General features: G+C 34.3%; 1 protein-coding gene across 4 annotated transcripts in view; it reads right to left on the reverse strand.

The window, feature by feature from the left end:
- Positions 1–212: 212 nt before the first annotated feature.
- PAK2 (p21 (RAC1) activated kinase 2) overlaps positions 213–16,563 on the reverse strand; it is a 74,093-nt gene continuing 57,742 nt past the window's right edge. For 3 of the 4 annotated variants that reach the window (XM_031453949.2, XM_031453959.2, XM_031453967.2), the window contains 4 exons: positions 14,978–15,077; positions 12,693–12,889; positions 8,356–8,493; positions 213–7,887 (listed from right to left, as the gene is read on the reverse strand). In XM_031453949.2, the coding sequence (XP_031309809.1) occupies positions 7,801–7,887; positions 8,356–8,493; positions 12,693–12,889; positions 14,978–15,077 (522 nt within the window). In that variant the 3' untranslated portion in view covers positions 213–7,800. The remainder of the gene's footprint in view (positions 7,888–8,355; positions 8,494–12,692; positions 12,890–14,977; positions 15,078–16,563) is intronic. The other variant, XR_010383995.1, reaches the window with a different exon arrangement.

Below are 16,563 nucleotides of genomic sequence, written 5' to 3' on the forward strand. Positions count from 1 at the left end.
ATTCCTGAATCTTATGGCCCAGATCAAATAGTTTTTGAAAATGGTGCATTTCTGTTTTTAAATATAGGAGAAGTCAAAGCAAAGTAATTCATTAAGAAATAGAGAAAAACATTTTTTGGCAATGTATCCATGGCAACTCTGTATATACCTACAGATCTAAGAATGAAAGACAGGAATGTATGTGGCACTGTTACTCCATTTTGTTTGCTTAAAAAAAAAAAAAAAAAGGCGGCACAGTGTGAGATATTTTCACCTGTTACAGAACACAAACTGGGATCTGTGGATAAAAGTTAATGTGACAGATACCTTTTAACAAGTACACAAGAAATTAGACATCCACATGAGTATTGTTGCTTTCAAAATAATCAACTTCTTGAGTTACAAATTTATAGAAATCCCGCCACCATATACTGAACATATTTTGTCTTCTGGAAAATCAGTATTTTTACCTTTTTCCCTAAATAAAAACTAAAATGCATGGATAATAAGTTTTAATCAGAAATATAGAGGCCATAAAAATCTCATTATAAAGACATAGGTACTCATCAACTCTTAATTTCTGACCAAGAATCTACAATTAAGGCTGGGGTGGCCTTCCTCCGCCACTCTGCACATACTTAGACAAGACTTTCTCCTCTGGGTGCCCACATTAATATACTCAACGAACGAAAACACACTGTAAGACTAAACAAAATTATCAGGAAGGCAAATCTGTTATTCAAATAACGTACATTACAAATTAAGTTCTTAAGAAATTTTCAAGAATTTGCTTTATTAATCCTCACCACTCTTCCCTCTCAATTGCCAAGAGCTGCTTGTATATTTTATCTGCAATGGTGAAAACAGAATCCTACCGACTAAAGTCTGACCAAATCCACACCTACGTCACATTCTAGACCTTTGCCCAAAATAAATATCTGGTCATAGCATTTTAAAAAAGTTAGGAATAAAAGTCCTCTATTTCACACCAAGGAAGTCTGATAACAAGTAGAATCTTAGGAATTCTCAAACAAACTAGTGAACACACTAGTAAATAGTCGAGGGAAGTCATCTTTTTGATGTTTTGAGGCTCTCCTGGAAACTCTGATTGGGAGATGTTGATAGGGGTAGTTTCGATGACATGCTGAGGGTAGACGCAATATGATAATGAAGAGAAAAACAGGAAGTTTGGTCTCCTCTTTCCACAAGTTTACCTGAGAAAAGTCAAAGGAAATAGTTAAAAAAAAAAAAAAAAAAAGATAGGTGAGTATGCCTGTTTTGCTGAGGGTTAGAAAGAGTGGAGGGACAGCCAAAAGGTCTAGGAGAGTCAGGATATGTCAGAGCAGCCAGAAGACCTAGGAGGTGGTAAAATACAGAGAACGGGTCCTTGGTGAAGTTAGCCATTGATGGGAAGAATATCTTTCACTTGGACCAAAAGGCGACAAAGACTAAAAGCCAGAAAATTCTGGCAATAAGGTTCAAGAAAGTGTTGAGATGGTGGAATAAAGGGCTTGGGAGTCATGAGAAAGTCTGGAGAAAAAGAGAGAGGAAAGAGATCTAGGAGTGAAATGAATGAGTGGTGGAGAGCACTAAGCTCTGCTGAGAACTGAGAATAACCAGCATGTACGTGAGTATTTGTTCAGTGCACTGCCAGACAGTGCTAGACTAGTGTTACAGAAACAGCACTGATCTGCAGGTATTCACCAGACATCTGTAAAAAAGTCTTTATGTGAAAGCCAAGATGGTGGCCGCCCCCTACAAACCAAAAGTCCTCAGAATGAAAACTACTTTGCCAGCATCTTGATCTTGGACTTTCAAGCCTTCCGTGACTGTGAGAAATAAACTTCTGTTGTTTAAACCACTCAGTCTATGGTATTTTGTTATGGCATCTTGGGCTAAGAAAAAACTCTCACAATTAATACACTAGGAAAGAGAATGAATTTACGAAACAAGAATGGAAGGCTATAAAAAGGGAGATCGGAAAACAAGAATGACCTTTTGGAAATTAAAAATGTGATTGTTGATACATGTTCAGAGAAGTGCCAGAGATAAAATTGAGGAAATTCTCCTAGAAAGTTAAAAGGCAAAGAGATAGAAAACAGGAGAGAAAGATAAGAAAAACAGAAGACCAATGTTAAAATTCCAGAAATAAATAACAGGGGGAAAAGTGGCAATTATTACAGAAATAATATAAGAATTTACCAGAACTGAAGAAAATTAGTCTGTTACCACGAAGGGCTGTCAAAAGCTAAACAGAGATCCTCACCAAGGCATTTCATGGTAAACTTTCAGCACAAAAGCTCTAGAGAGGCAGAAAAATGGGTTACATATAAAGGTGTTATCAGAAATGGCAAGTTTTAAGACAGCAAAGCGGGGACTTCAGAATTCTCAAGGAAAATGATTTCCAACCTAAAATCCTTCATTATCAATTAAATGAGACATTTTCAGATGTAAGTTCTTAAAAATCTTACCTATAATGCACCCCTCTCAGGACACTCATGAAAGATGTTCTTCTCCAAAATGAGGAAGAAACAAAGGATCTAACTCACAAGGAAAGTGAAATTGAGTTTCAGGTGTCAGAGTGGCAGAAGGCCTCGAGAGAAAGAATCCAAACTGTAGCCCAATCAAGTTCCAGGAAAGAAGAAGGAACTGTCATAATCTAAGACAATAATTCTATAGAAAATAGTCTTCACAGGGCCTTTGTGGTGAGTTTGGAATAACTCAGTGATAGGAACATAGAAAGTTTCAAACGAAACAAAAAGACAAAAGTTAACAACAGGAAAAGCAAAGAGTTGTATAAGACGTGACATGTAATGATAATAAATTACTTGACTCAAGCGAACAACACTCCCCGAAAGTTGTAAGGTAAAAACTGGCCACTAATGGAATAAAACATTGCCACTTTTCTTAATTGGGAGACTAGAGGAAGTAGAAATGGGAGAACGGGATGGTTTAACAGTAACCAAATTCTCAACTGTTATAATACGAAGTTTCTAGATAAAGTAAAATATTGAACTGTTAAGAAATACCTGTGTACATACATAATTTAGAAATGTGAAGAATAATGCATGCTAAAAACAGCTCCAAGTTAGAAGCAGATGCCTCTGTGGAGCAGAACTCTGTGGTGAGGAAGTTTACAGCTGGGGACTGGCACCCTTTATTGTGACTCTTTTAAGATTATTTGAATTTTTAATCTATGTACATTACATTGTTAAAAACCTTAAACAACTAGGCTTAAAAAAGGCCTTTCCCTTCATTGTTCTACTCCTCCTCCTCTTTTGAAAGATAAAATTTGTTAAATAATTTGCATAAAAAATAATTCCCTAGTCTAAAAAAAGCCACAAATATCAAAGTAGTAGTAAAGCATGTATTAATCTCCTACAAATAGTGCTTTTCAAATCAATTGTCCAGGAATTTCTGAACTTTTCTTAGGCAAATGTTTTGAGCATTTGCTTTAGTTCAAAGAAATATAAATGTTAGAATAGCACTGAACAGTTTTATAGTGTAACAAATATACTTTAAGCAGTCATTGTCTACAGACTGCACCCCAGGCTATAAATGTCTAATTTTGTTTTTTCATGGTGAACTCTATATAATTCAGCTGTTCTTCATGTCAGGATATCCAGTATTCAAATTAAATGTATATAATAAAGTAATGCCTTAAAGTATTGCACTTTCAAAGATATTTAGTGCATTTAACACAGAAATTCTAGTAAGATTCTTACTACTTCAGTTAAGTAAGCATTAACAGTTTCCGGCCAAGTTACTGAAGGTATTCCAACAGATCAGAAGTATTGTCCTGGGTCTGAAAGCCAGAACATTTTGAATAAACTTTCTGAACCTGATTAAAAGAGGGAAGGCTCATGCTTATTACTCATAAATTTCTGAAAATCTTTCCAATTTGGAGCTTTGTAATACATTCAAAATGGTGCCATGACATGTTTAAAAAACATTTATCTTTAAAAATACTAGAATGTTCTCTGAAAACCTATTGCATTTACTTTTTAAGCTATTCTGATCTAAAGGAAGAATTAAAGTTTAGGAAAAGAAAAAATGAACATTAAAAAAAAGTTTATTTCTAGCCCTGAAAGAACAAAATTATTGAACAAGGTCATCAAATACAGCAGTTAATGTCAATGTAACAATTAAATAATTGAATGGGATTAAATTAAAAATAAAAGTCAATATAAAATTTGAAGACAAAACAGAAAAGACAAGTTACTTTCACTTAATTCCATCTACCAAAAAAAAAAAAGCAAGATAGTCCTACCAAAGATGTTCAATTCCAAATATAGTTCTCTGTTTAATACAGAATGGAAATGTGTTTGACAGAATTATCATAATTTCTTTTTCTCTCATTTGGCAACATTCTAGAATGGTGAATGAGAAAGACTTCAGTTCACTCAAAGCCAGGCCAGTGCTTGGTTCTCCTCTGTAATTCCCACAATATCTACCACCACAGTGTCTCTGCCCAAGTGGTCAATAAACGTGTTAGTGAAGAATAAAATCTGTGTGTGTGTATTTTTTCCTTTCTTACACATACTCATGTACACGCACTGTGGAAAAACTGACTTTAATTGTTTATCTATTGTGGGAGCAGTTGAGATAAGGAAGACAATCTGCTTTTTATATTACTATGAAATTTCACTATTAAAAAACCCCGAGTATTAATCTGTATTTTACTATATTCTATAAATGATTTGGACAGTTCACTGGATATGGATCTCAGTATATTTTTAAACTTTTACTTTCAGATTAAAAAACTCATACACATTTTTAAAGCACCCATTTTTTTTCTAATTATAGCTACTGCCTGATCAGATCTAAAATTATTCTGGCTAGAATACAGTAATATATAAACAAACAAGTATTTATGTGAGCCCTACAAAGAAATACTCATAGGTAGTTTTAAATTGCATATTAAAGGCACCGGTTCATTCAGGACTGGTGGTAACTAGACACATTTTAAGCAGCTTAATATTTATATGTTGAGGGAAAGAGAATTGATACTACATGCCATGCACTCATGAAGACAGAGTTGTGGTAGCCTTGGTTTCTTATGCTAGTACAATCCCTCTACTTGTTCACTATTCTAGGTGGGATAAAATGTTCGATAGTTTCATGGTTTCCCAGTTTTAACTGTCCCTAAAAGCAGCAAAAGGAACAAGAGGCGAAGGAAACTTTTAGACTGCCAGAGAGTCTGAAATACAATAAATACTGTAAGTAATACTGTCCTAATAATACCAGAGGACTACTAAGGTAACTTAGATTTCAACAGGAATTTTCATTCTCAAGTAATGACAAAAAGGGTGAATAGAAAAGGTAGTTAATTAAAAAAACATGAATTTTGATTCAAATATAATTTTTCTTGCAACAAGATCTGACCATTTTAATTTAAAATTAATAAATCACAATTCTGTATTGCTTTTAAGATTAAGATTATTAAAAACTGACACATTTCAGTATTAACCAAAGCATATTTCTATTACAAGTTAGTTTATCCAAGTAAGTAAAGAATAAACCACAGTGTAGCTCCCTTAACCTAGGAGTCAGGTTTTAATGACAAAAGTCCGTTGCCAGCAATGGACATACAGTAACCATCAAAGAAGCTGTAAATACAAATTCCAAACTGCTTCTATAAACTGAAAAGACCTTTGATGAGTCACAGGCATAAAAATGGAGCATTGGCACTGCATTCAATGAATACAGTCTTTATGACTTATGTATGGAAGTGCCTTCTAGAGTGGTCATAATGATCAGTCTTACATCATCTAGTTGATTTTCTATTTCATTGGTTGCATCTTCTTCATCATAATCCATCCAGACAACTATTTACAAAGAATGTTCAAATCTGGAACTCAAGAGACACTGTAGCTTTCCACCAGAAATAAACCAGCTTGTTTCTGTAATTTAGTAACAGCTGTAGAAGGCCAATATAATCCAGAGAAAAATGAAGTCAATAATCAAACTGAAAAGAGACCATTAAGTGCTCTAGATTTAAGTTTCATTAATTATTTTACTCATTTTTGTGAAAATCTTCCTGCATTATCAATAAAAAACCAGCCACTTCTACCCTTATACCTATATCCTAACACAGATATGATGGGAATGACAGGAAATAAAACTCTATTAGTTCTCCTAATGTACTCCAAAACATCAAAACTATTTCTATTGATGATTTGTACTATTGCAGGATGGCAGGTAGGTGTGAAGTCAACTAGAAGTGAACGGTGGGAACAACTGCCAGAACCAAACCACAGACTCTTTTACATGGCTCCTGGCATGTCAGAACAGACAATGCTGCCTCCATCAGTCAAAACAATTTAAAAAAATGAGAGAAAAAGAGAGAAAGTCTTGAAGAGGAGAGGAGGAGAGGGGAGAAGAGAGGGCACTCTAATAATGCTATAGGTCACAGACCTTTTTAAAATCTTTAAAATAAAAAGTATTGCCATCAACAAGTACATTTCATTTTTCTTCCTTTCTCCAGTTTTTTACATGAATATTATTTACTTATTTGAAAAAATCTAAAGTAACTCAGCATTTCAAATGACCCATGAATTTATCAAAATGTATATTGTCACTTAAGTTCTCATAGACAGTAATTTTTTGGTAATGGGTGGGAAACAACATTTATAACAAATCTCTACAGTTTACTGGTCAGAAGCTGCGTATCTATATAACCGACATTTCTCTTTCATGAATATAATCTTATCTAATTATTTTAGAGCTCACCAAGATTTAAGTCTCCCTCTTTGTCTCTGCTAGCTCCAAATATTTTTCTCCTTTAAATGGAAAAAAAAGGTTAACTTTATTCTGAAAATTCAATGGTTATTATATTATTTACCATGGGAAGGGGGGAGGAGTAGAGTGAGAGAGGGTTAATTAAAAAACAAACTAGCTAAAATTACAACATATACAGAAACTTATTTCCAAAATGAAGGGAAAAAAGAGGGAAGGGGAAAGTAGCGGCACAAAGTCCTGAAGCCAAATCTGAAGAGGACATAGTCAGAAGGGAAAACAAAACTGTAAGAAGGTATAATCAATGGGATTCTTTTTCTGCCTCAATGATTTAGTTATAAATATAGATTATTAGTCTTCTCTCTATACATGTAACAAATGCCAAACAGCTCACTACCATGAAATTTCTAAAATTGACTCTTTCACATTTGTTAAAAAAGGTAAAAATCACATACTTTTCTTCCCTTCCTTCAGTTCAAATTCTGAACTGAAATAGTACATGTAACAATAGCTGGTCCTAACTTCTATACAAAGTTAAACCTATTATAGGGCTCCTTTGCCAATATAAGGAGCTACATAATTTCTATCACACTTGCCTCTAGTTTAGGCATAAGAAAGATTTCTCAAAACAACTCAAAAGGAGCAAGTCAAGGAAAAAGGAAGCTATGAAGAGAGGAAAGAAGACTAGCAGATGAAACAAATACTCTGAAAAACTCAAATCTGCCATTCAAGTATTGAAAATACCCTCAAAGGGACAATGAATGGGCTCTATTTTAATGAAGTCAGCAAATTAAAATGCAAATCTCAAGCATGATACATGGCCCTGATGGGCTTTCTGCTGAAAGACGTAAGGCTAGTGATTCAGTCCACAAGTCCTTTTGGACCCTAAAGAAGGGATTCAATAGAAAGTTGTCATTTGGTTTTGCCATTTTTCTCTTGGTTGTCTTCAGAAAGTAGTAGTTTGCTTTTATTCCTCCATGTTATGCAGACCATCTCTTTAAACCCCCAAAGAGTAATAATTTTCATATATTAAAAGACTTCTTTTAGAAAATGGAAAAAAGAATTGAGGCCACGGCAATGATGTTAACGGTTACTCTTCATTGCTTCTTTAGCTGCCATGATCAGTGGTGTCAAGCTGGATAATGGTTTGGCCAGTTTCAGGAAGGGATGCTGCCAGAAAGAGGGGTGAAAAATAAAATGTGTAAATGTCACCAATTTAGAAGCTAAATATTTCCTTTCAATTAAGCCCTAAAGACTACTTTACGGATCACAACTTATTTAATAAACACATATTTCAATACCTATGTAAAATCAACATAATTGATATATAACTTTTATGGTTGAAAGCATAGTCTTTTTTAGTTTTTTTAATACTGTAAAATCTCAGTTAAATGACCCAGATAACTATGCCAGCAATGAACTGGTGTGAGAACTGATCATAAGCAAAAATTCACCTACTTATGTATTACAGCATTGTGGGTATTTTATTCCCAGCAGAGAAAATCCTAAACTGCAGCAGCTGCCATGCTGCTGGTAATGAATGAACAGTGAAATGTAATTATTAACACTATGTAAATTTTTTGTTGGTTACTCAACAAAGTCAACTTTTTCCAGAAATAGTATCATTTCCAGATTCACCTGTAACAATTCTTTGGCTGAACCTCTTTTCTCCACATCCATCTCCAAACATCGATTTAAGAAATCCCGAAATATTGGGGAAAGTTTTTCTGGATTCTGAAGTTCTGGGGTTCCATTAGTTGCTATCAGGTATAAGGCCTAAAAATAGAAGAACAACTTTCACATACTTAAGGTAGCTCAACAAAGTGAGAGAGCACTTTAAACTTTATGGATTTTTTTTCCCACTTCTTTAAAGGTAATTGCCATACATACTTAAGAGAAGTTATTATTTCTACCCACTTTGATTAAATATTTTTCCCTTTATTTTTAGATGTTACATTTCCCTGACTTCTTTTTCAAAATTAATTTTACTTGGTTTTTTGGATTATAAATGCAATACATACTGATACTAAAACTACTATAATACATAAGAGTATAAAGAAAAATGACCACAACCCCACCATCAACATACAGTATCCCATTTATCTTTCTTAGATTTCTTTCAAGTCATATCACATTTCAGAACAATGGGATTTGTTGAAACCCTTTTTAAAAAAAATTAAATTAGCTATATCTATATATCTACAGATGAAAAAGATGAGCATACAGGATCTTTAAGGCAGTGCAAATACTTTTTAATATACTTTAATAATGGGACACATGTTATTCATTATACATTTGTCCAAACCCATAGACTATATGACATCAATACTACTCAGCCATAAAAAGGAATAAAATGTTGCTATTTGCAGCAACATGGACTGACTTGGAGGGCATTATGCTAAGTGAAGTAAGTCAGACAGAGAAAGACAAATACTGTATGATGTCACTTCTATGTGGAATCTAAATAATACAACAAACTAGTGAATAAAACAAAAAAGAAGCAGACTCACAGATATAAAGAACAAACTAGAGGTTTACCAGTGGGGAGAGTAAAGGGGAGAAGGGTAATATAGGGGTAGGAGAAAAAAAAGTGAACTCTAATGTTAACTATGGACTCTGGATGATAATGATGTGTCAATGTAGGTTCACTGATTCCAAGAAATGTACCCTCTGGTTAGGAATGTTGGTAATTGGGGAGGTTATGCACATGTGGGGGAAGAGGGTATATGGGAAATCTCTGTACCTTCCTCTCAATTTTGCTGTGAACGTAAAACTGCTTTTTAAAAAAACCAAAGTCTTAAAAACCCCAAACAAAGCTAGCCTCGTCATTACTAATAACAGATTAGATCCACTAAATTATTTTAATGGCTGAATTGAATAGTGCCTTATTATATGGATGTGTCATAATTTAGTTAATCCCTTTTGGAAAATCCTTGCATTCTTTAGTATTCTTCATGTACTTCTCTGATTTTAAATTCCTAGAAATTAAATAATAATTTTTAAAAAAGCACTCAATAGACTTTTCTAGACGTTTTAGACATACAGAAAATTGAGCAAATAGTACAGAGCTCCCATATACCAAACCTCTCCAACACACGCAGTTTCCCCTATTATTAAAATCTTATATTAGTATGGTACACTTGTTATTAGTGATCAGCCAATACTGGTACACTTTCATTAAACAGAAGTCTATAGGGGGACTGTATAGCTCAAGTAGTAGAGTGCATGCTTGGCATTCACAAGGTCCTGGATTCAATCCCCACTATGTCCTCTAAAAATAAATATAAACCTAATTCCTCCACCCTCGCAAAAAAAAAAAAAACCAACCCTAGAAGTCTATTAGTTTACATTAGGGTTCACGCTTTGTATTGTGCAGGTCTATGGGTTTAGACAAATGTTTATTGTCATGTATCTACCTCCATTATAGTATTATACAGAATAATTTCACTGTCCTAAAATTCCCTGCGCTCCACCTATTCATCCTCACTACCCCACTAAGCCCCTAGCAACCAATGATCTTTTTTTACTCTCCACAGTTGGAATCATACATTATGTACCCTTTTCAGATAGATTCTTTCCTAAGAAGTATGCATTTAAGGTTCTGCCACATCTTTTGTGGTTTGATAGCTCATACCTTTTTATCTTTTTAATGTTATGGAATAATACTCCATCATATGGATGCACTACAGTCTATTTCATTCACTTTAAAAAGTACAATATATTGGGGAGGAGTATAGCTTAGTGGTAGAGTGCATGCTTAACATGCATGAGGTCTTGGGTTCAATCCCCAGTACCTCCATTAAAAAGACAGTATATTTATATATTTCACATCTTGGCTGCTTCCAATTTTGGGAAATTATGAATAAAGATGCTATAAACATTGTGTGCAGGTTTTTACGCAGACATAAGTTTTCAACTTTAATAAGAACACAATCCTAGACTGTATGATAAGAACATGTCTAGTTTTGTAGGAAAGTGCCAAATTGTCTTCCAAAGTAGCTGTACCATTTTGTATTCTCATCAGCATGAATGAGAGCTCCACATCCCCACTAGCATTTGGTATTTCAGCTTTTCTGGATTTTAGGCCATTCTAATAGATACGTAGTGGCTTTCTTTCTTTTTTTTAAAGCCAAACTCATTAAAAAATTTTTTTTGAGGGGGATTAAGTTTGTTTGTTTGTTTATTTATTTAAATGGAGGTACTGGGGACGGAACCCAGGACTTCATGCATGCTGAGCATGCACTGTACCATTGAGCTATATCCTCCCCCTGCAGTGGCATTTCATTGCTGTTTTACTTTAGCAATTCCCTAGTGACACGATGTTGAACATCTTTTTATGTGCTTATTTGCCATCTGTGTATCTTCTTTGGTGAGCTGTCCGTTCAAATCTTTTGCCATTTTTACATTAAGTTATCTTTCTTATTGTTGAATTTTAAGAGTTCTTTGCATATTTTGAATAACATTTCTTTATCAGATAGGTGTTTTGGAAATAATTTCTCCTGATATGTGACTTGTCATTTCATTCTCTTAATAATGTTTTCCTAGAGAAAGTGAGTCCAATTTTAATGAAGCCCAGATTATTATTTCATGGATAATGCTTTTGATAATGTATCTAAAAACACTGCTGACCCCTAGGTCACCTAGATATTTTACTGAATTATTTAAAGGTTCTGCCACATTACCATAATGCCATCAAAAAAGGCTACCAATTGACACTCAAATCATCAGTATATTATTGTGCCTATTTCCTTGTCACCTAAGTTCACTTCTCTTTACATGACATTTTCTCCCAAATTTTCATTTAAAAATTCTATTCTAAAAAATTATCTCTGACATAGCAATTAGTATCAATTTAAGATCATAAGATTGTTCTGAGTTTCCACACTTCCATCAAAAGGGATTAGGGGGGAAGCCCATAAAGACAAACACTTGTGCCAAGTACTCCTCCTCTCTAAGCACTTAATAACCTTTTCTCTACTTGGGGATAAATCTTATTATACTGTTTATCTTCATTTATGTTAGTGACTTAAGGAGCCGAGGACTCCTGGTCATTCCCTCAGCTCCTCCATTCGAACACCCATGTAGTTCGGCACATTCCCCCTTCTGGCCTGAATTTCTTCATACAACCACTCCCCCTTCCCCTTCAACATTTGGTTACACTTCTTGTCCTTTGGCCTACCTCAGCCACACACACCCAAGGTCATATCCTATGCCTTTATCAATACCAATAACTGCAACTCTTAAATCTCAGTTGTGCTCCACTTCCTATCTTTTCACTCCTAGTACCCCAATGCCAGCAATCCTTTGACACCAATGAATCTAAGTAAATCCTGACTGATCTCAAGTGTCGAGCATTCCTTTCACATAATCACTTCTTTGATCCTTTTACCCTTCATAGCACTCATTTGTCTACTCTTTGCCTCTCTACCTGTGCAGCTAAGTATTGTGGAAGAAGAAGATACATCCCTGCTGACTGGCATCACTAACCTCACAGGGGCCCTTCAGGCTTCCAGCATTCACAGTAGATTTCCCTATTTCACTGGCTCCTGTTTCTGCTCCAGGACATTTAGTTGTCATGTCTTCTAAGGCTCCTCTCGGCTATAACAATTTTTCAGACTTTCCTTTCCTTTTGATGAAATTGATAGTTTGGAGGAGTAATGGTCAGGTATTATATTGTACAATGCCTCTCTATTGGAATTTTTATGATTTTTTTCTATGATTAGACTGACAATATGGGTTTTGGGGAAGAAGATCAGAATTAAGAGTGCCATTTTCAATACAAATTCTTTACCTAACACATTCAACCCATAACCCAGAAGCAAATGATTTTTAGATGCAGAGTGTGGACAGAGACTAGATTTTATCAACTTTGTATCCTAAATACTTGGCCAGTGCCTGGCACAAGCAGGTTATAAATAAATGTTTTAAAGAAAATTATTTTTCATAAAATAAGGCTGCTGTTTAATTGGTCTTACCCTCAAGGGATTTTCATTGAGGTATGGAGGCTCTCCTTCTACCATCTCAATAGCCATAATACCCAGAGACCATATGTCCACTTTAGGGCCATAAGCTTTCCGTGTAACCACCTCTGGTGCCATCCAGTATGGCGTTCCAACCATAGTACTTCGCTTGCTCTGCTCAGGGGTGATCTGAGCACAGAAACCAAAGTCAGCTATAAAACAAAACAAAACATCTTAAGTTAATGGTGCCCATGGATTGTTTTATCTAAGAGTTCACTTCATATGACTTAACTAATTACATTTATAAATTCGGCCTCTTATTTTTTTTTCGGCCTCTTATTTTTAAAGAATGCATTAATAAAGTAAACCAAAATGGGCTTAAGAATATTCTGATGATGTTATGTATTCTCACTTTTCAACTTTTACTTCCCACAAGTAGAGGGGAGATTATCAGGAGGCCTTTTATCCTAAACAAATCTACCCTAAAAGTTTAAATAAAGTTAAAAAAGTTCTAAAAGAAAAAGTCACCAAAAGTGGACAGCAAACTGTGTCAACTGTGGATCAGGCAAAGGTCAGAGAGTGGGAACTACTTCTGAAGGAAATAAACAGAAGTTAGAATCAATAACTCTGACTCAGCAGAGAGCCTAGGAAAAGAACACAATTAGCTGCAACTGTACCTACAAGGTCTCAGCCAGCATTACTCTAGTCCGTCCACCTCATTTTGTAAATGTGGGACAGAATGCCTAATTTAGTACTCAGTGTTAATTTAGTGGAAAAGTCAAGCTGAGAATCTAGAATTTTTTCCTTCCTTCTACTGTTAAACCCATTCTACTCCATACATAACACTCTTAACATTCAGGTTTGTAAGGTTTACACTTTCTGTTATGCATTTACAAATAATATCCATGAACTGCCTGGTTTATTTAACCTAATTAGGATATTTTGTAAGCTGCTTTTTAAAACCTAATTTATTTTTAGAGATCTCTGTAATTAGAAGAATTATTCAAACTACACAACTTTACAGAACATAAAAACACCGTAATTTATTTAACCATTTCTGTACTACTAGACATTTAAGATATTGTTGGGTTTTCTCTGCAGAGAACAGCTTTGTACTTATTGTGGTGCATTTATGTTCAGTAATTCTACAAGAGAGAGTCCTAGAAGAGCAACAGTTAGTCCAGATCATAACATTTATAGCTAAAATGAGTATTTATAACTGGTTCAAGTACCTCATAAGAATTAACATACCTCGTGATAACTTTATGAGACAGGTATGTTTATTATTATTATAATTCCCATTTTACAAGTGGGGAAACTGGCATACATATTTTTAGATAACTTACCCAAGATCATTCATCCAGTAAGTGGCAGGGCCAGGATAAAATATTATTCAAAAAAGTCAAATTTAGTTTATCTGTGTATCCACCAAAAATGTCTGAGAATGTTAATTTCTAGCTTTCTCACTAAAATTACAAATAGTAATCATATATATTGACCATCTGATAGAACTTAAATCTCCTTTTTTGTGATTGAATAACCTTTGGAGGATCTATCTTAAAAAAAAAAAAAAAGTTGAAAAAGGAGCCAAACTCTCTAGGCAAACAAGAAAAAGTTTTTGGTCTCCTGATCAAAGAAATGCCTTGAATTCTGCACAGTTGGAGAAACCTCAGTAGTAGCTCTTTTTGAATCCTCTAGAGGGCATGGTTGGAACTGAGATTAGAGCCAGCAGAGAGAAAGGGTTTTTTTCCCCCTGACTCCACCATATCTGATACAGAAGATAATTAGGGAAAGACGTTTACACATTTATTTTTTTAAAACGTATCATCTCTGATGCAGGGTCATACAGCCTCCCCCAATCAGGCCACATGCTACCAGCAAAGAAAGAAGAACAGCATAATGAGAAAAATCTACCCCAATAGTGGCAGGGACAAATCCAAGTTTATGTTAGAAGACAGCACCAACATTACAACAGTCCCGGGGCTGTTCTCAGTTTTTTACATTTTTAATCCTCAGAAGAATTCTCTAAGATAGGTAGTATTATTTTCCTTATCACACAAATGAGAAAATGAACACAAAGATTATGGAACTCATTCAAAATTATTCAGCAAGTTGTAGTGGATCTGATATTTGGAATCAAGCTGTCCAGCTGAGAGTTCATATTTTTTTTAACCACTGTTCTCTCTCCTCCATCCATTTACTGTCATAAAAATATTAACAGCAGAAGAGGGATTTTACTTAAACAAAAGGTAGAAAATTATAAGTAACACATAAATGTTATTTGTTCATTTGTTACTCACTGAGTTTAACTGATCCTTCCATGCCCAAAAGCACATTGTCACTTTTGATGTCTCTGTGGATCACTTGATTAGCATGTAAAAACTCCAATGCCTGTAAACACTGAGCAGGAGAAAAACACCTATCAATGAAACAGTCCCTGAAAAGTCTAAGGGAAGTTCACATACACTACTTATGGTCTGGGCACTGCCTCTAGTATCCAGCAGAAGACACTTTAATACATACATTTACAAAGAAAACAACTCTCTCATGAGCAAAGTTATCAAAATAAAATTCCTTAATCAGAATCTCCTCTTCCCATCCTCTGATCTTACCCAGAGATAATTATTAATGTCATATTTAGTCCTATGTCAGACACAGATTATTGAAAACCGTAAGAATATCATTCAATCTTCAATGTGTCATTTATGAAATGATGGGTGGGTTTACATGATTTCTAGGCCTATTAGGTTTAAACACCTAAAGGTATAGAGCACTTGGTAAACATACGCAAGGCCTTTTAGAAATCATTCAGTAAAGGATAAACTTTTGACCATTCCCATTTGAATTTAAGATACTCAGAAATCTAATCAATGCAAGCCATTGGGTGGTCTGGTTCTCTCCAGTTACTGAATGTGACGTACAATGTTTTCTTCCTTTTTTCTTATGGTAGGTTTTACATAAAGCTACATACACACCCTAGACACCAGTGATGAAAGAATAACTTTCCTCTTATGCCATATTTTAAAAAGCACTGAGTCAAAAGTGCAGCAAAACTATTCTTACTTCCTTACAAATGAGTATGAGATTAAATTTTAAAAATCTGCTTGCTATGTTTTTAATGTAACCTGAGTATAAACTGGAAGCTGGAAAAAGTTGTGTTTTTATTTCTTACCCCATTAAAGTAGAACACATAGTCTGTACAACTAAATAACAACTAAAAAATCTCATTCAAAATACTCCAATATTCAAAGAAAAAAAATCAGATTAACAGTGTATTACTGTACTACATTTACCAAGCATTTAAGCAGATTCCCAAAACGAAGAAACCCCAGAAAAATAATTGAATTAAAAAAAAAAACTATCACAATTAGAGGAACTCCTAAAATAATTTTACATGAACTATGAAAAAAAATGAAAAACAAATTAAGTATAAATAGATAATTCTTACTAAGTTTTTATTAGCTTTTAAGTGACCAGACATTCTTTGTTAAGGGATATTATTAAACTATCATATTCATAACTATTAAAAAGTTATTTCCTTTTCTCCTGAAACAACCAGGAGGTAGAGCATAATTATCCTAGAGTTAAAATTTTCAAAGAAACTTTTTCAAGAAATACCTAATAAAAGCTGAAAAAGAGAAAAAATCATATATACTGTTCCTATATAAACAAAGTTCATAATTTACTTATAATTCACTGTAAAAATTCAAAGACAGATCATAGGGAACATAATAATTGTAAGAACTTCTATAATTTTGTCCCTTGTGACAATGGTTCCTAGGATATTTGAAGAAAGTAGTGTCACAATTTTAATGACAATAAGCAAGTCATTAACCTAAGTCTAATCTGTAGGAAAAGATTAGATGGAAGAAGGACAGGCAATTTG

This window comes from Camelus dromedarius, chromosome 2 (assembly GCF_036321535.1).
Source record: "Camelus dromedarius isolate mCamDro1 chromosome 2, mCamDro1.pat, whole genome shotgun sequence".
NCBI classification, from domain to species: domain Eukaryota; kingdom Metazoa; phylum Chordata; class Mammalia; order Artiodactyla; family Camelidae; genus Camelus; species Camelus dromedarius.